This window comes from Ailuropoda melanoleuca, chromosome 5 (assembly GCF_002007445.2).
Source record: "Ailuropoda melanoleuca isolate Jingjing chromosome 5, ASM200744v2, whole genome shotgun sequence".
NCBI classification, from domain to species: domain Eukaryota; kingdom Metazoa; phylum Chordata; class Mammalia; order Carnivora; family Ursidae; genus Ailuropoda; species Ailuropoda melanoleuca.
This window is the reverse complement of record NC_048222.1, coordinates 97,757,271-97,776,577: the sequence shown is the minus strand read 5'-3', so window position 1 is coordinate 97,776,577 and position 19,307 is coordinate 97,757,271. Positions and strand designations below refer to the sequence as shown.

Genomic DNA, 19,307 nt, shown 5'->3' with positions numbered 1-19,307 from the left:
ATCATGACCTGAGCTGAAGGCAGACGCTTAACTGACTGAGCCACCCAGATGCCCCCAAAAGATTGAAAAATTTAGAAGAGATCAGGGAAAACATTCTGGGCACAGCCTGAGGTAAGAGGCAGGGGCCTCCCAGCCTGGAGAGGGGGGGTTCTTAAAGACTCCTGGAAGTAAATATGTGTAGGTAAATGTGGCCCACACTGTGAAGAGCTTTAAGTACGGAAAAAGGAAAGTTTGAATTGGGCACCTGGGTGACTCAGTCGGTTAAGCGTCCTCCTTCTGCTCAGGTCATGATCCCTGGGTCTTGGGATCCAGTCCCACATTGGGCTCCCTGCTCAGTGGCCGGGGGGTGGGGTGGGGTAGGGGGGAGCATCTGCTTCTTACTCTGCCCCTCCCCCCGGCTTGTGTGCTTGCTCTCTCTCTCTCTCTCACAAAAATAAATAAAATCTTTAAAAAGAAAGAAAAAAAGAAAAGTTTGAACTTAGGTGTTTGGGTGATAGGTGCTAAACTAGGTTTTTGAGTTGGTAAGGGAAATGATGACATGGTATTTTAGGAAGTTTGAGGGTTTCGTGGATGTGATTAATACACTGGGGGGGTGGTATAAGAGAGCAAATCGAACATGACAGATAAGTGTCTGTGCCACAAATTTCATACACATTTTTCTCACAAAAAAGCTCCATGAATTAAACCTCACTTAAACGTCACAGAACCTCTGCGAATTAGGTCCTATTTTACAGGTGTAGAAACTGAAGCCCAGATTAACGAGCTTCTAAGATCCCACAGCTACTAAGTAATATTCAGCCCCAAGCTGTCTTACTTGAGAGCCCTTGCAGTTGTCTTATTGTTGCCCTTCATTGAAATATCAGAACCACGGCTCTTCTGATTACTCAAACCTTGTAGACATTTCTTGGTTCTGGAAGTTTAAGTTAGGCAGAAGTCACGGTGTATAAGCCAAGGTAGCATATTTTGTGTACTCAGAGATCTGATCCAGAACCCTGAAATTGGAATGTCCTGGACATCTAGAACTCCTGGAAAACAGACCCACAAATCCCTAGTGGCTGTGAATTAACCAGACTTAATCTGATGATTCAACAAAATACAGTAGCCAAAGGATATTTGAGAGACCTTTAAAGACCTATAATACAAAGCATTTCGTTTGTCACTTTATCTTGAGAAATCTGCACAGGAAAGTAGATTGAATAAATGAGATATTGACATAGTGGAGTTAAATAAATGACTGTTTCTAACTTCCGTAGAGCAGAGCAAGGCAAAAAAGATAATTGGCTTATTGCCGCGACTTCATTCCTCTGATGGAGATTGACCATCCACCCTGACAATCACCTACAGCTCTCTATTGATCTCCAGTGTTCTTTAGTCCTCCAGTCTCTGTCAGGAGTTTCTCAATTATCTGATCGAGTTTCTGAGGGAGGCCTGGAAACGGAGGCTGCTGGGATCCCTGTGGAAGAGGTGGCAGGAGGGGCAGGGGGCTGGCCGCTCTGCCTTGCCACCTGGGTTGTGGATTTGCGCTCAGTGGGGTGTAAGCCCTTATAAGGGTGGGAATAGGGCAGCACTTTTGGAAGTCTCAGATCATGGAGAATGTAGAAATGTACTGCAGACTTTATTTCTTTTTCTTTTTTAAGATTTTATTAGTTGAGAGAGATTGAGAGAACGAGTGGGAGGGGGGGCAGAGGGAGAAGCAGACTCCCTGTGGAGCAGGGAGCTCGACATGGGGACCCCATCCCAAGACCCTGGGATCATGACCTGAGCTGAGGGCACATGCTTAACGGACTGAACCACCCAGGCACCTTTGCAGACCCATTCTGATAAGAAAATTTAGTGAACTCTGTGGGCAAGAAACTTACCTTGGAATGAATTCTCTTTGGTTTGAGAGAGAAAAGGAAAACGTAACAGTGTCCCTAAGGTTCATAAAGTTTTCAACCAAACAAGCATTTTTAAGGGGAAGTGACTGTTTTTAATATTAATATTTCCTTCAGATTTTCATTCAAAACTCAAACATCAGAGGTCCTGTTTAATCTCAGACACTAATGGTGGGGAGGAGAACTTGGGGGCTTTTTTGGTTTTCTGATGATATTTAGTCAGACTAACAAAGTGCCCCTCATCCCTTTAAGGGTTTTTTAACATTAAGAAGAGGAATCTTACTAAGTAAAATTACTTGCCCAGCTGATAGCTCTCCATATTGTATCTTCTTTTCTTAAGAGTCATAGGAGGCCAAATTCTCCACCAGCATGCAGCCTTGCCCTGCCTTTCCTGCCCATTTCTTTTTTTCTAGTCTCTACACCCAAACTCCAAGCCCTAAGAATAGCAGATGGATGGATCTGGCTTTTAATAAGCATTTGAATCATTCAGTCTTAGGTTTTACAGCATTTCTTAAGGTACTTAATTTCTCAGAAGTACTGCTCCACGTATGTTACTACTGCTGCTACGTGTATGTGTTTGTTATGTACGCTGGTGTACACGGGAACTTGAAAAATCGCCCCGACAGATTTCACTGTTAGTTACTTCTATGATTAAGATACAGTGAATAAGAAAAAGTTACTATTAAAAAAGAAGCATATAGGGGTGCCTGGTTGCCTCAGTTGGTTAAGCATCTGCTTTCGGCTCAGGTCATGATCCCGGCGTCCTGGGGATTGAGCCCCTGCTCAGCAGGGAGCCTGCTTCTCCCTCTGCCGCTCCCCCTACTTGTGCTCTCTCTTTCTCAAATAAATGAATAAAATCTTTAAAAAAAAAAAAAAGCATACATGTAATTTTTTTGTTTATTGTAGTTGTACATGTACCTCAAAAGTAGAGCCTTTCCTAAGAGGAATTTTTAATTGAATACCAGGGCATAGGGTGTGTATGGGTGTGTGTTTCTGTTTTTCAAATTCTGAAAGCTTAGAGACTGACTAATAAGCCAAATCTCTTTAGGGGAGTTTGCGTTTTCTTTGGAAAGATATATATCAGAAATCTCCAGAATCATTGGAACTTAATTTAGCTTCAACTCTCTGACCCCATAGAAGTTTAGACCAGGTCAGGGATGGACCACCAGTAGCCCTGGCATCCCTTAAAACTGTAACTAAAGTAGTTGCTCATGATATTTTTATTTCCAGCGTTCATTTCTTTTTTTTCCTTGACTAATTTACATTTTCCTTTACTTCCATTTTCCTTTAAAAAGTGTTTATTCTTGGGATGCCTGGGTGGCTCAGTTGGTTAAGCATCTGCCTTCCGCTCAGGTCATGATCCCAGGGTCTTGGGAGCAAGCCTGCTTTTCCCTCTCCCTCTGCCTGCTGCTCCGCCTGCTTGTGTTCATTCTCTCTATATGTCAAATAAATAAATAACATCTTAAAAATAAAAGTGTTTATTCTTCAGTAAATAAGTGAGTAGCTACTAAATGATAGGGTTGGATGGAAACGTTGGATTGCCCTGCAGATATATTCAGGGAGCTCTGTGTTAGATATGTAGTAGCCTGAGAAAGTGTAAGGCTTCAATCTTTTAAGGTACTCTTTTGTAAATGTTTGGCCGGCTCTTCTGTGTTCTGGAACCTGCAGACATAGAAGTCAGCAACACCATGCTGTGTTAGGGAATACAGGGTGCTCATTGACTCTGTCATTTGCTTGCACCTAACCTGTCTCGTTTTAATTCAGTAACATTTTTCAAATGCCAGGTCCTATGCTAGGGGCTAAGAATTCAGGCAGAAAAGATTCAGGCCCCTTCTTCAAGAACGGCCTCACAGATTCCTGAGGGTTTGTTTCAACTCTGCACCCCTTTGTCATTAGTCTTTTCTCTGGGATCCAGTGATTTAAAAATGACTCATGCTCATTTTTCACATTTGATTTTTTTTTTTTTTTTTTTACATTTCTCGTGCCCATTAAGTTTCTCCTTTTAAAATAATTGAGCCAACTTCTCTGTCCCTTTTTGTTACCATATCTGGATCTGCAGCCTTCTAAAATAACTCATGTTTGGGGAACCCCTCATCCATGAACTCCCCAGTGAGCCACATTGCCCTTGTTCCAGGTGCTGGTGGTGAAGCACTTACACTTTGATCAGTTTCAGGCCATTAGCGGTTTTTTGTTTTGTTTTTTTTTGTTGTTTGTTTTTAAGGCCCTTTTCCTTGACTGCTTCAGTGTTTACCATGTTTGCCCAATGGCACCATATACTGGTTGTGAACCTGCTGTATCTGTAACTACATAGTTACTGAGGATTTTGCATTTTAAGTTACTCATCAGTAACTCCTAGATAAATTGGACTCCTAGATAAATTTGTCCCCCATCTGATTATAGTTGGTTATTAGAGTTGATTTATGTATGTAACACATGGTCACTAAATAAATACTGCTTAATGATTAAAGCTATAACTTTAAGGGAATATTAAGTTGCCCTGACTAACCTTGTTTTGAAGAAATGGCAGTGGAATCCTACACCTTATTCTAATTTTCTCCATTTTAAAAGGAAAGTGCAGTCTTTCAAAGGAAAGGAATTTTACTATCCTGGAATGTAGGGAAGGCACATATCTTTTCACTTATCTGTGAACATTAACAACATTTATAGCGTACCTCCTGGGTGGAAGAAAAAAAATACTGCTTAAATGCAGTTTTTATCACATGAGTTTCAAATGACAATTTGATGACATTCCTATTTTAGTCCCTGTAACACTCTCAATTTCTGTAGCTCCTGCTGGCAACTTGTGAACCGTTAGGCTAATGCTAAATTACAGAAACATTCTGGACATTCTGAGTCCCACTTGGCAGTGCTGTGGAGAGTTGACCCCCTGTGTTTGTCTTCCAGCATCCCGTGCTTGATGAGCCGATCGCTGAAGCCGTCTGTATTATCGCAGACACGGACAAGTGTAGTGTCCAGGTAGCCACAAGTCAGAGGAAGGTGACGGACAGCATGAAACTGGGTCAGGATGTCTTGGTCTCGAGTCAGGTGTCCAGTTTGCTTCACTCCATTTTACAGCTTTACAAGCTTCACCTCCCTGCTGATTTTGTAAGTACTTGTTCTCATATCACCAAAGAAAGATAGTTAGAGCACTTTTAACAGTACCTTGATTAAAAAAATCACAGATCCAAATGTTTTGTTTTTAGTATAATTGGATATTAGCATAAGTAAAAATAGAACGTGCAACATAACACCAGCAAACAGGGTAGATTTCAGTAACAGTAGCTCTTCCATGAAACAACACACCTTATCTTGAATAAGGTATATGGTAAAGGAAAAAAGGTATGGGGGAAGGGATCAGGCATAAAAGGAAATTTAAAATCTTGCTTTGGAGAACTCAGTAGTTCTCCTTTATCAGATCGACATCAAGCAAGCCAGTTTCTGAAGGGATTCTAGTTCCTTTTGTTCAGGGACCGGTCTCATAAAATCGCTAAGGATAAAACGGAGTATCATTTGTATAAACACAATTGACGTACTATACCCATAGAAGATGGTATCAGTTGTTCCTTTTCAAACGAGATTTTAAAATCAACTTCATAACATTATATTAAACACAGCAAATAGAGCCCGTAAACTCCTAGTAAATGATTAACAGCTCTCCCCAAGGCATTGGAATCAATATATAAAACAGATACTTTTCAAATATATGTGTGTGTCTGTGCAGAGACTGAGCAAAAATACATTTTGGGAAGGAGGGAGAAAGGTCTCAAAAGTGGAAGAGAGGCTCAAGGGCAGATAGCTAGGAGAAGCATAAGTGAGCTGGCCAACCTCAGGGATTTGCGCTGAGGTGAGAGAGCGCCGACCTTCTCGGCTCATTCCCTTCCCCCGCCCCAAACTCCATTGCCCTCTGCAGGATACCCCCAGACCAGAGTATCCATCACTTCCCTTCTGCAGATACACAGCTATTTAATAACAAAGGAGGAATCTGGGTATTAATTACCTATAGTAATTGTGAATGGAGTGTTAATTTTCCCCAAGTTCTAATGACCTACAGTTGCACCACATTCCTTGGAATTCCCAGGGCTTCCATGGCCTTCAAGAAGGTGATCTGAAATACAATGTGTCATGTAAGCTGTGGCAGTGTGGCACAACAGGGAGACCCCTCAGTGCAACTGGTTTGAAGTCTAGGCTTTGCCTTCAGTGAGTCTGGTGATGGTGGATAGCCCTGAGCATCTCTGAAATTCAGCATTCTCACTTGTAAAAGCAAGATAGTACCCATTCGACAAGCATGTTGTGAGAATCCTCTGAAAATTAGGTCTGAGATAGTGCTTTTTAAAAAACTGGCAAAGCACTATGCCAATATGAGACACTCTAACAGCCACTGTACAGCAGAGTGTGGCCTTTAGAGTCCGGTAGTCTAGGGTCAAATCCAAGCTCCGCTACTTCCTAACTGTGTGACTTCTCAAAGTCTCAGTTTGTACCTACATCTATAAAACTGAGGAGATGCTGGAGCTTATCTCATACAGTTATGAAAATGAAATTAAATCATTCAGGTAAAGCACTTGGAACAGCGTTACATGTCATGAGTTCCCAGGAAACAGCTACTAATAATTAGTTTCATGAAATAATTTTACTGGCTATAAAGACTGACAACAGCTTTTCACCATAGTCTTTATTTGGGCTTTAGACTGAAGCATACTTTTGCCGGACCTCTGTCCCAGGGGGTAACGTGAGAAGCACTTAAGGGTTATGATGACCTTACTTTTGTTCTATATTTGCAGGCAGTTTTTTTCCTAGTAGCAAGCTGCATCACGCTGATTTGGAGTCTGAACTCTCTTTTTCTATAAGGAAAGGAAGATACATTAGATTTTATACTTCTTTTACTGTTAGAAGTATTTGCGAAACTTTTATATTTTATTCTGTAATACATAACTCTTATGACATAGCTACATTTGACATCTTAGTTATCCAGGCAATAAATTGCTATAGCTAATTCTTCTTACTTCCTTTGGACAGAAGTATGTTTAGCTACTTGATACTAGGAATGACTTACTTAACCTAACAAAACCGCAAAGAAAATTTCATCTGCAGTTTAAAATTCTCCTTTAAAAATCACTTGAATGAAATACGACTAAATGACTATTAGAGCCTTCAGTGTTTTTGAAAGGAGAAAGTTAGCTATTTAAAATTTTAGAAGGTAAAAATTAAAGAAATCCATCTCAGGAATAAAATCCCAGAAAAGGGAGGGCAGAACCCAAAACAGTTCTATTTGATAATCAAACCTTTTGTAAAAAAAAAAAAAAATTCTAAATGATTTGATTTCAAGTTCCATATAGATCAGTGTTGTCTTTATTTCCACATTACAACCTACAGTTTTCATGGGGATTATGAAAACACCGTAAATTAACGATTTAAAACAAAGGATGCCATGTAATGTGAATGTTCTTTTTAATATTTTATAACACTCTTATTAAAAACTTGTGTTTACTCCTTAAGGAACTGAAACTTAACAGGAGATCCTTTTACCATTTAACTGTGTTTACTTGGAGGAGCATTTTCGTGAGAACTGCTGAAATCCTCCTTGCTTTGATTATTACTCTTAGTCACTTACCAGTTTTTTTCATCCACTCAACACAATGCATTTAAGATTTTAAACCAATGAAAAGCTGAAAAGATTGCATCTCGAATAGATACTTTTTCCATGTCACTGATCAGCCCAGATCAAGATCAACATTTTCAAATGCATCTGTTAATCTTTTTACCTTGAAAATAACAGGCGTAATGGTCTAGAAGAAAATTATGTATGATGGAATTACCCTTGCCAAAGCCATCAGGTGTCTTACTGAAGATGCTTGGATGGCTCTGCCTGCCAAATGCAAAAGCATTTGCCTCTGGTGAAAGACACAGATGGTTGCTATTCTCTAAAAAATGAAGTTGGACACAATTCCAAGGGTAGAGATGTCCTGAGAATAATTGCCTTTTCTTTATTGTTATTAAAGACCTAGTTAAAATACACTCTTGAGAGAAAAAAAAATTTAAAGTAAACTTGTTCCATTTACTCTACTGTTGGGGATACATTTCGCCAAAATAATGTTAGCTATAGGAAAACAACAAAGATATTCTTTAAAAAATTACTTGCAGTAACAAAAACTCAGATTGCCATGTGGTTAAGTAAATAATGATAATTCACATTCTCAAAACTTACTTAACAAAAATGACATTGATAATGATTTATTAATAACATGGGGAAAGGATTATTTCAAAGTTTTTAAAAAGTAGGAAATAATTACAGAATGATTTCAGCTACGTTAAAAATGCTTTTTAAAAAAGACTAGCCGATATGTATGAAAATTTTGTCATTAGAAAAAGTAAACTCTTGTTTTATAAAAACCTTTTCTTACACCTACCAGTGGTTTGATATGGTTTGTAATTTTTAAGTGTATTGGAAAGGAATGAGATTATAGCCATGTCCTTAGAAATGAATTAAGAGAATTCCAGCTCTTAGAATATTGGCAGAGACTTGAATCCTGGCCCTCATTGTGAATGTTATTGGCTTCACAGTGCATCATGCATCTTGAAGATAGACTACAGGAGATGTACCTTAAAAGTAAGATGCTGTCTGAATATCTTCGTGGACACACACGAGTCCATGTGAAAGAATTAGGTGTCGTACTGGGGTGAGTTCTGTGAAGGGCCACTGTTTCCCCCTGTGATAGGGCTGATCCTAGCACTGCACCCACTGACTGACCCACTTAGCCTGTCTCACCCAGAACCCGCGGGCCCCAGTGCCCCATTGAAATGTTTGGGGTTCGTGAGATGTGTGCCTCTGATGCTTCCCATCTTTGTATCTCTGATACTGGAGTTTCATACCTACGAACAAAGGCAGAACTCTAAGCTAGTGGTACTTTATGTTAGTCTCCTCCCTGGATTATTTTATGCTTGAAAGTGAAAAATTTAATCCCATTCTGCCTGCCCACTTCTAGTCATTTCGGTAAGATATCAAAAGTGCAGCCTGTCAGACATGCAGCAGAGCTTGTGTTTACATTTCGCTCCCTGGAGGAGGCAAAAAGGGCCTTCTCTTAGACTCTCAGGGGCTACCTGCATGTCCGCAGGGTGACCGTACTTTCCCCTTTTGTTAGAAGCCCCTTGGAAGAGGAGACCTACTGATGTTACTGGCGGTGTAGACCTCTTCCAGAGGGTCGGATCTTGGCCGTACCTTCTCTCAGAGAAGAAATTCTGACTTACGTTACTCTCTGCTTACTGGTTCAACAGAGAGCTAACAAAAAGACATTGTGTCTATGGGGAATTGACCCCCTTCTCTGTGATGATGGTTCTCCTAATTCGGGGCAAGGAAATATTGTGTATATAATGTCAAGCTTGAAATTCTCTATCAAGCCTGCTAATCAAAATACTATTTCAAGACTCGGGCCTTTGCATTCTTGTCAGACTTTTCATCTTTCACACCCAGGATATGACTTACTGTTTTGTTTGGCTCTTGGCATTTCCTGTCATACTTTTTTTCCCCATACTTTATTTAAAAAAAAGTTTTTCCCTTTTGAGGCCTTTGCTTTTGCAGTTAACTTGCAATGTATCTTTGTTGCTGTTGATGTTGTTCTTAGTTGTTGTTTAGATTTCTTTACCAGCCTCAGATGTGAGTCCTGCCTCACCAGGTTTCCATTGCCAGATGTGTGCCTTACATTTATAGGATCTTTACCTGGCTCCTGACAGGCAGGTGTCCATTGACACTATTAGAAGGATCATAAGGATTTATTTACCTTCCTGATCTGTCGGTCCTCCTGGTGCATTATTAATGGGGGTCACATCCAGCCTCACTCTAGCCCCTTCCTCTCCTAGTCAGAGCCAGCAGCACAAAAGGTACTGAAGAACTTCTTATCTACCCTGAAAGGAGATCTGTAGGCAGCGTTGCTGGAGAAAGCATAGAAAGTTCCATGAAGTAATGCCAGCTACCTTTTTAAATTTTATTTTTGATTTTTCATTTTTGGAATTCAAGGGAAAAAAAATAGGACATATTCCACGGATTGAAGCAGTCCTAATTTTTTTCAGGACATTTGGCAGTGTTTAGCCAGTGACCATGCTGTATCCGCCTCTGCTGTAAGAGAGGCAGCCAAAGCCGCGTCCATTTGATGCTGTGATGTCTGTTGACTCAATATCTATTAGTGTCACTTCGCTCTCAGTATCTTGTAGCTCAGCTTAGTGAGGATCTAAATTGTCTAACCTGTTGAACAAATCCCCAAGTTTTTGGAAAAAAGCTCCCACCTTCATCATTCTCCTAAGCCTGATTCCAGCCCAGGTAGCAGAATCTCAGTACGTGTTCGAGTGCCGACTGCATGAGTGAGGAGATACTGGAGAGGATGTTAGAGTACAGCCCGATGACGTTGTTGAGGAAAATAGAAAAGTTCTGGGCTTAAACTGGGCGACCCTGGCTGTGGGAAGACGAGCTTTGTGCCCCCCCACCAACAGTACACCTGCATCTTTCTCTGCGTTGTCGGGTGGCGGCCACTGGGAGATCACATTAAAAGACCGGGTTTAGCATTTTTCCATCTCTCACTTTGTCGTTAGTTTTAAGCAATGTTCTGGCAAGCTTGGTACCTAGCAATAATGCTTTCCTGTAAAATCATACTACTTTAATATTTTCTTTTTTCACTATTTAGGATTGAATCCAACGACCTGCCTCTGCTGACTGCTATTGCCAGTACTCATTCTCCTTATGTCGCTCAAATACTCTTATAAGCTAAAGCTCAGGACAGTTCTTCCTTGGAAGAAAAAAAAAATCAGATTCTCAACTGAAGGTGAAAGGAATAAGCTCTCTGTGACGTCAAAAGCATGAGAAGAGCGAACGGAAACAGTCATTCCAGCGCTTTGTTTTGTTTTGTTTTGTTTTGTTGCTTTCAAGTGGATGCTTCGTTGGATGACTTAGGTTTACTTGACATAATGGCATTTGTGTTTTTCGTGAATACTCTTTGGCCTTTTGTTACCCATGAATCAACAGAGAGAGTGACCTTTTTGGTAGGAGGAGACGTAAACACTACACTAAACACTAAGCTGCTGATACCGATCACCTTGTGTGTTTGGGCAGAATGACAAGGGATTTGGGAGCAGGGGTAACCGGTGTACACACCATTCCAGTAGGACAGCGTTTCAGAGTTTATGCATGAGCTCTCCAAAGTGGAGAACGTGCAGTTTGCTATTCTCAGAAGACAGTCAGAACAAGGGATTTGGATTCCAGGGCAGAGTTTGCTTTTTACAAAAGGTTGAAAGCAAGCAAGCCACATTGTGCCATCTTCCGCTCTGGTGGCTGTAGGCATTAATGCCCGACAGAAGACAAGACAGAGGATCGACCGTTGGGCAGAGGGTGCTTGAGGGACCCACTGTTTCCACATCTTCTTGGAGTTTACCTTGTTGCAGATGCGGCCACAGGTAGGTTAGAGACGGACTGTTGGTGCAATAAACCCAGGAATCAATGTAGCATCTTAATCTCATCAAGATGTAGTTCAGAGCAGCAAAGTGCACAGTCTCATACCATATGTTTTATCCTCATACTTCAGAGCTTTCAGCAGCCTTTTTAAGAGAGGCCGTTTACCAAAGTTATTTCTATAAGCCCAAGAGTGTTTCTGTTGCTAAATTCTTCCACCCAAAGCCACTTTCTTCTTATAATAGTTAATACAAACGACTATTTGTACTTTGAAAGGCACAGCTGGCCTGGCGGGAAATGAACTTGCAACAGTTCAGGACAACTAATGGTAGGAATTAGTTTGTACATTTACCAACAATCCATAAATGATCTCAGTTTTTACATTATCATCTCTGTGCCTTCTAATCCCTAAGTCCTTTGCAAAACACCTCTCCAGAAATTAACTTACCCATTATAAAATCTGCCAAAATGAAGGCGTGTGTATTAGCATCGTTCACTTTTTTAGAAACCTTAATTTTTTGTCAAATGTAAAAGAAACTTTACTTAGTTTACTGGCCATGAACTCTGGCCACGTCAGACCACATACTGACGTCCAGGGTAAAGGAAAAGACTTTTCAAAACTAGGTCGTGAAAAGACAGGCGCTAATCTCACAGATCAGAACATTGTTAGCACCTTGCAGATCTTGAGTGCGGTTGATTATAACCAGGCTCTGATTTCCTTTCACCGCTGTATGAATTAATTCTGGTCCTTCTCGTGTACCCTTTCGTACCTGAGATTATGAAGTAAGTAACTTCCCTTTTAGGGGTTAGAATGACTTCAGATTTTTTATTTGATAAAATCCTGATTCTAAACACCAAGTTACATAAATTTGTTTATTCTTTTACAAATGCAAGTTATTTGTTTGAAAGAGTATAGCACCAGTACCAATGGAGAAAAATAGGTGTAATAGTTCTTTAGGAATAGGTCAGAACCGCTGCTTTCCCTTCTCTCTCTCCCTCTCCCTCTCTCTCTCTCTTTATGATGTGAAATGTAGGTGGGTGCATTAAGGCTCTTAAGATCTGTAATTTTTTAATTTTATGTCTTTCCTTCACAAGATTGAAGTTTTTCCATCCTTTTTATGTTTGTCTTACTTCCTCTGTCTAACATCTGAGTTTGGTGTTTCAAAGTCTCCAGTTCCGTGACATCACTGCTTGCTGTTATGTTACACAGAGAATGAACCTCACCTGTGGCTCCGCTCACTCATCATTTGTTCTCGTTATGTGTGAATAAATTATAATAGCTGATGTTATATCATTCCCGTCTGTACCAGTTTAGAGCATTCCCCTCATCTCTCTTTCCCCTTTCCTTGTTTACATGTTTTGAGCACTTTCCCTCAGTCACCACTTTCCAGGGATTCATAGAAAATAACTAGATACAAAACCCAGTTTCATTCAAAATGTGTATACATAGCAGCATGTTGAAAATTAGACCCGTGTAGAGGGAAATGGAGCTTTAAATGGTTGATTCTAAAGTCCATACATCAAAATTTAGCCCAGTCCTCTCAAAGCCGGAGAATATTTAATTTGCCTCTTAATCTACTCTTCTAAAACTCTCTCTCGGAAAATGTCTGTTGGAAAACTACAGGTGGGTCACGTGTGGGGGTTGTCCCAGTGACACTCAGGATTCCAGTCAGAACCTAATCCTCACATCTATTGCCTACAAAAACAGACCAAGAATGTTGCTGCTCTTTTATAATCCTCCTTTAAATAACACTCAAGTTTTGTTTGTCTGAAATTCAACCTCTTCCCAAAAGTGGAAAAGAAAAAAAAATCTCATGGAATTGCGTTGAGATACACCCCCTCACACCACCCGGTGGCTTCATTCTGTAGTAGCCCAAGAGGCAAGAAAGGGATCCCGCCCGCTCCCAATGCCCACCTCAAGGAAAAAATTAAAATTAAAAAAACAAAAACAAAAAAGAAAACTACCTCAGTTGACAGGATTCCACCTTTAGGGTTTCTTCAACTTTTCAGTCTTACCTGTCGAGTGTAACTTTTGTAGCATCTTGCTTTTTTAAGCAAGCTAGTGAGGCATGACAGCAGAAGTGTGTAAATGTTACTGTGATGGACCTCTTTCTAGCATGTTGCAGTTTTATTTTTAATAGATTGACGAGTGATATGAATGTAAAGATAATTGTGTGTGTTTAAACCCGACAATGAAAATTTAAAATGTAGCTTCCATACTTGTGCATAATTCCAAAGTATTTTATTTTTATCAGTGTTAAATAGCTTTTTGTACAGGCTTCAATCCATTTTTCTGAAGTGTGCTGTTTTTTAATAAAAGTAACTAAAATCTTTTCACATCCCATGGAACTGCCGTTTACACATCGCAACTTTTTAAACTTACCATATTTTTCAAAAGTAACTTTTTTGGAGGGAGGAAAGTCCCCGCTTGCTAAGTGATACTAAACTGTTGTTTAGGCTCTTATAATTAGGTCCTGAGATTTTATAAAAAATTTAGTCTGTAGCTTTTTAGGTTCTTCACTAGAGCTGGTTGTACATAAAAATAAAGAATATAAAGTGACCCTAAAATTCTTTTAAATGTCTGGATTTACCCACTAGTATGTACTTTTGAAAGTATTTTGTTCATGCATACTTTCACCATTAAATTGAAAAAGTCTTTAGCTTCTCTTGGTAAATGTGAACCATTTGTTTTTTTATTGTGCTGTGGGGGAGGGGATATTTTAATACAATATTTACCGAAATCAAGCAGCCCCCTCTGAGTGTTAATTTTTAAATGTCAAAATTTTGGTGACCATATATATCTTGGGAGCAGGATTGCAATATGCTTAAATTTAAGGTGGTGTTTAAAAAGAGAAAATTCTGAGATTTGTTATTAAGCTCCAGTAAGACAAATTGATAGGACTTTATATTTTTGATCAGGTAAATAGGTATCAATGTCAATGTGTAGAAATTTTTTCTTAAAACTTGTTTCATGTATTATGTTGATACATTTTTCTGTGGCATTTGGTGCAATAAACCTTTTGAATTTATCTTGAACATTTTCCTGGTACTGCGTGTGATTTGTTACATTTAATCTTAGCTCTTAAAAACTTAGAGGTCTCATTTCCATTAATTCATGCTGAAACGAGTGGTTATATATGTCAGTGATTTTCAGCAGGGATGTTTTGGAAGTGTAGGGACATTTTTGGTTAGCATAATGGTGGGTGAGAGTTACTGGCACATAGTGGATGGGGGCTGAGGATGGTAAGAGAAATGTCTTGTAATGTATGGGACACCCCACAGAATGAGGAATTGTCCCCCCCTCCTGCATGACTTTTAAATGTTCTGCTGGACATTCATGTGGGTGAAAAGGCTGTTTATAATTATCTAAGCTAAGAATTTAATTCTGCTTTACATAAAAGATCAATGTGTTTTTCACATGATTTTAATATATGCTGAATTTTCCAGGAATGCCACCATTGTGTAAATCGAGGGAAGATTTTACTTTGTAAGATTCAGGGTTTTTAAAAGAATTAACCTAAATTTGGAAAACAACATTAACAACAGCTACTGTACTAATGAATTTGAGTTGTGTATATCCATCTTCCTTTGTAATTGTAGCATTCATGGAGACTACATATAGATGCAAGCTTCTGCCTGCTTCATTGTATTTTCTCTTCTAGTGTTTCAATGTCTCTCTATTAAAATATATTTTAATATGTTACTTTTTAAATAGTTCATCTAGGGCATTATATTGGTTTGTTATAAATTATGTGTGTAAGGAGGTTATATTATTTATGAATTTTATTTTAGGAAAGTAAAGGGCATTATATAATATTTGCTATGTAAAGGATGAGATCATCCATATATATAGTCTCAGGAAAAAAAAAAATGCTTTTAAGTAGAACTTTTGTAACATGCATAATGCCATACTGAATTATGCTGTATTTAAGACTATAGGGAGAAGTAACCTTGGGTATTTCAAACTCCTTTTTGGATTAAATGAAAATTTCAAAAGTGTTTTCCATATTCCCTCAAGCAACTTTAAAACCATGCCACTGATAAAGAACTTACACACACCACATAGCTTCTTGGTTCCCTGGTGTGGGGACAGTTTTGTCAGATGCTTTATATGTATTTAATCCTCACACCTGAATGAGATAGGTACTATGATAGTTCAATTTACGTGTCAACTTGGTTAGGCCATGGTACCCAGATATTCGGATCAAACATGAATGTGGAAGTTGCTGTGAAGATATTTTTTAGATGTGATTAATTTGTTTTTTATTATTTAAGCTTGGTTGATACATCACCTCCTTTAATCCTTACCCATTCACTCAGCCATGCAACAAATATTTAGGATGCTAGGCACTAGTCGAAGTGCACAGGACAGAGGTAGAAAAAGCTTTTCCAAGTGGTATCTTCCTGGTAGCTGAGGGGGCGGGTGGGGAGAGGGGGTGCAGGGTTACAGACAAAGCACCTATAACATTGGAGCCTGTGCTACCTACGGAGGAACTCAAAACCAGGTTGGAAGACAGACGGGCACCTCTGGTGGGGGTGGGAAGGGAGGTTGCTCAAAACAGGCCCCATGTTAGGTTTTTGGGTTTTTTTCCGTAAAGATTTCATTTGTTTATTTGACAGAGAGCAATAGAGCACAAGCAGGGGGAGTGGCAGAGGGAGAGGGAGAAGCAGACTCCCCGCTGAACAGGGAGCCCAACAGGGGACTCAATCCCAGGACCCTGGGATCCTGACCTGAGCGGAAGGCAGACACAACCCACTGAGCCCCCAGGCACCCCCCACCCCCGCCATGTTAGGTTTTATTAGGACCTGATTTCCAGCGAGGAGATAGATGAAGGTTCAGGGAAGTGACTGACAAAAACGCTGTCTCCCCAGAGTGCTGGCTGCTTGAGGGCTGACTCCCACAGAGGGCCTCAAAGCTAACCTGTCGGGAAAGTAACTTTTAGCTGCCCCAAGAACAAGTGAAAGAGCGATCAACCCCCGCCCAACAGCAGAGAGGGAAAACCGAGGCCAGGGGAGAGGCACACAGCAAGAGCCAAGGCGGGGTCAGGCCAGGACCAGATGTCACCCAAACCGAGGCCAGGGGAGAGGCACACAGCAAGAGCCAAGGCGGGGTCAGGCCAGGACCAGATGTCACCCGCCTTCAGCAAACCATCGTGTTACAGGCCTTGCTCCTGCAGACCCGTGTGTCCCACCAGCAACGCTTCTCCCCTCCAGGGTGTACGTCCTCTTCTTAAGGCTTCCCTCTTGTGGACTCCAGCAGTTAACATGGCCTGTGCTCCAGACAGAGGTGGTGTCCAAAGACAGGGTGAGGGTCGCAGGTCGGCTGCCTGGGTTCAAATCCCGACTAGGCTGCCTTTTAGCTGTGTGATACTGGGCGAATTTCTCAGCCTCTCTGGTCTCGGTTATCAGAGCTGTGAAGTGAGGGTGGTAATAGCTTCAACCTGCTCGAAGGTCCTGAGGATCCAAACGCACACGGGAGACTGCAGCGCAGCGCCTCCGGCTCGCGGGCTGTGCGAGCACGGTTCTCTCCGCGCAGGCGGCACAGACCTGAAGAGGCCGCCAGGCTCATGGCCTGCCGTGCTAGTCCCACAGTCCTCACAGCTAACGTCAGGCTTGGCGGAGAACCAACCGAGGACAGAAAGAGACGCCCGCCAGGTAAAGCCAGGGAGAGGGGGAGGGGCTCAGTGACGCGCGGCAGAAGGGGAGGTGGGTCGGGGGGAGACCCGCGCCCAGTTCCCCTCGGTTCTACCCCAGCTCTAGTTCGCTCCCGCCCCAGGTCGGGCCCTGCCTGGTGGCCGATGCACCCCTCTGACCCGAGGCTTTCTCGGAGCCCACGGAGGGCTCTCATCCTGCAGCTCCCTACCGCAGACCGTGTCCTGCCCCACAACCCCAGTCCTCCCGCCTTGGGCCGGGAGCCCGTGGGGGGTAAAGGGGAGGGAGGTGGACCTTGGCCGCCTCCAGTGCCCCCAACTCCCGCGGGCCGCAATGGGCTCCGTGAGATTAACATTTAAATGAGTAGATTTGGAGTAAAGCAGATTACCCACCATAATGTGGGTGGGCCTCCTCCAGTCAGTTGAAGGATTTAAGAGATTGAGGTCCCCGGTGAAGAGGGAATTCTGCCTCCGGACTGCCTTTGGGCTTGAGCGGCAACATCACTCTTGCCTGCGTCTCCAGCCTGTTGGCCTGCTCTGCAGATTTTGGATCTGCCAGCCTCCATAATCGTGTGAGCCAGTCCTTAAAATCAATCAGTCTGTCTGTCCATTTTTTGCTTCTGTTTCTCTGGAGAACCTTGACTAATACAGGTACTTCAGATACCAGTCGGATGATATATATTATGACCCAAAAAAAAAGGAGTTGGGTAGTCAGCATATTGTCATACTTGACTATGAGAAGTAGACTTGGAAGCAAAGGTCTTTAACACCGTACAGATTTCAGAGTTATCCCCTAAAGGCTGACAGGCAAGTCACAATAGTCTCTGGATATATGGGGCAAAGGAGATGTGGGAGAACAGGAAAAGCATGAGTGAGAAATAACCCTCTCAGATGGCAAGGAAGGAGGTGACACTTCATTCACAGAAGTGGGAGAAAAATGCCCCCTTCCCACAAAGATTAATCCCTGCCCTTGTGTGCTAATTCCTAGAGCTGTGCATCTCCCTCTGCTTTCTGGGGGCCTCAAGTCATCAGTTATCATCCCTTTTTCTCATCTGCAAGCGTTCAATCTACAGACTTTTTCTATTCAAAGTGTAAACAAAAATTGTTTCTCCCATGTTTTGTCCTGTGTCTCCCTGCCTTGTCTTGATCCCAAATTTCTCTTCCTTTTAACAACTAAGTGTTTTCCAGAGAGGTTTACTTGGCACTCACTTCTTTGCTTCCTGCTCATTCTCTGCTTGTTGCCCCTGCCCCCCACCCCGGGACCCCTCACAAACTCTGCAGTGTGGTTTGACCTCCACTTCTCTTCCCATGGGGAGAGCTATGGGTCTACTTTCTTTGTGTCTCAAATGCATCACCTTTTCTCCTTTCTCTTGCCTCTTTCAATCCCTCATTTCTCAACTGAGTTACCAAAATGCCTCAAAACTCATCTCCCTGTCATATCAAACAAGTCAAATCAATCTTCCAGGCTGATGTCTGAACCCCTCAAAATGAAAGTTTAATACTGTTACTTCTGTTTGAAAGTCAGCCAGTAAAATCCAAGTTCCTTGGCACCCTGCACTCAAATGCCCCAGCTGGTTCCTCTTCCCCAGCCTCCTCACCAGATACCCCTCTTTGCATGCTATTATCTAGCCGGATTAAACCACATGCACTTACCCAAAGGCACTACATTAAAGTTACCTTTGCCCTGCTCTTTCTTGTCTCCCTCTCCCCTTTGGTCCAAACCCCTCCTGTTCCTAGCTCAGACTGCAGTTCCATATCAAATCCTCAAGCACCTTGCTACTCAAGGTCCTGGACTAGCAACAGCTGGTTTGCCTGGGAATTCCAAAGAAATGCAGATCCCCAGCCCAACTGATTCAGAATCTGTGCCTTCTTTCGATCCCTAAATGATTGATATGCACGTTAAAATCGATGTGAGTGAATGGATGAGGGAAAGGAAGTACCAATCACTGAGATTGTGTCCATGTATTGGAATGAAAGGGGGCAGTGAGAGAATTTGCAAGCCAAGAAATGAGATAGGAATGAATGGTGTTAAAAGTGTGTGTAACATATATGTAAATTTGACAACACATACATGGCTATTATTTATGTGGGGGGAAAAAAGAACCAAAAATGAAGAATGGAAAATAACACATACTGGGAGATAGAACTTGAAATTAAGGGGAAAAAAAGAAATTTGGGGAAATACAGTAGAAGAAGCAATTAAGAAATGTGCCCAATTTGTGAGAGCATTTTGTTTTGGATAAATGTATACAAGAATGATACATACTGTTAAATATCATAAATTTCAGTTTTAGAAACATTATAATTAAGATCCAAACTTAGATTTATAAGTAAAGGTCCAAACTCAAGAAT

At 41.4% G+C, this 19,307-nt stretch overlaps 2 protein-coding genes across 8 annotated transcripts in view; one reads left to right on the top strand and one right to left on the bottom strand.

Moving 5' to 3' along the window:
• The window catches only part of FNIP2 (folliculin interacting protein 2), a 129,987-nt gene extending 115,645 nt beyond the window's left edge, over nucleotides 1–14,342 (top strand). For 6 of the 7 annotated variants that reach the window (XM_034661440.1, XM_011228029.3, XM_019802216.2 and 3 more), the window contains 3 exons: nucleotides 4,779–4,979; nucleotides 8,433–8,548; nucleotides 10,544–14,342. In XM_034661440.1, coding sequence (XP_034517331.1) covers nucleotides 4,779–4,979; nucleotides 8,433–8,548; nucleotides 10,544–10,622 — 396 coding nt within the window. In that variant the 3' untranslated portion in view covers nucleotides 10,623–14,342. The remainder of the gene's footprint in view (nucleotides 1–4,778; nucleotides 4,980–8,432; nucleotides 8,549–10,543) is intronic. The other variant, XM_034661441.1, reaches the window with a different exon arrangement.
• Nucleotides 6,652–19,307, bottom strand: part of C5H4orf45 (chromosome 5 C4orf45 homolog) — a 101,479-nt gene continuing 88,823 nt past the window's right edge. The window contains exon 5 of the mRNA XM_019802219.2: nucleotides 6,652–6,712. Within this exon, the coding sequence (XP_019657778.1) occupies nucleotides 6,665–6,712 (48 nt within the window). The 3' untranslated portion in view covers nucleotides 6,652–6,664. The remainder of the gene's footprint in view (nucleotides 6,713–19,307) is intronic.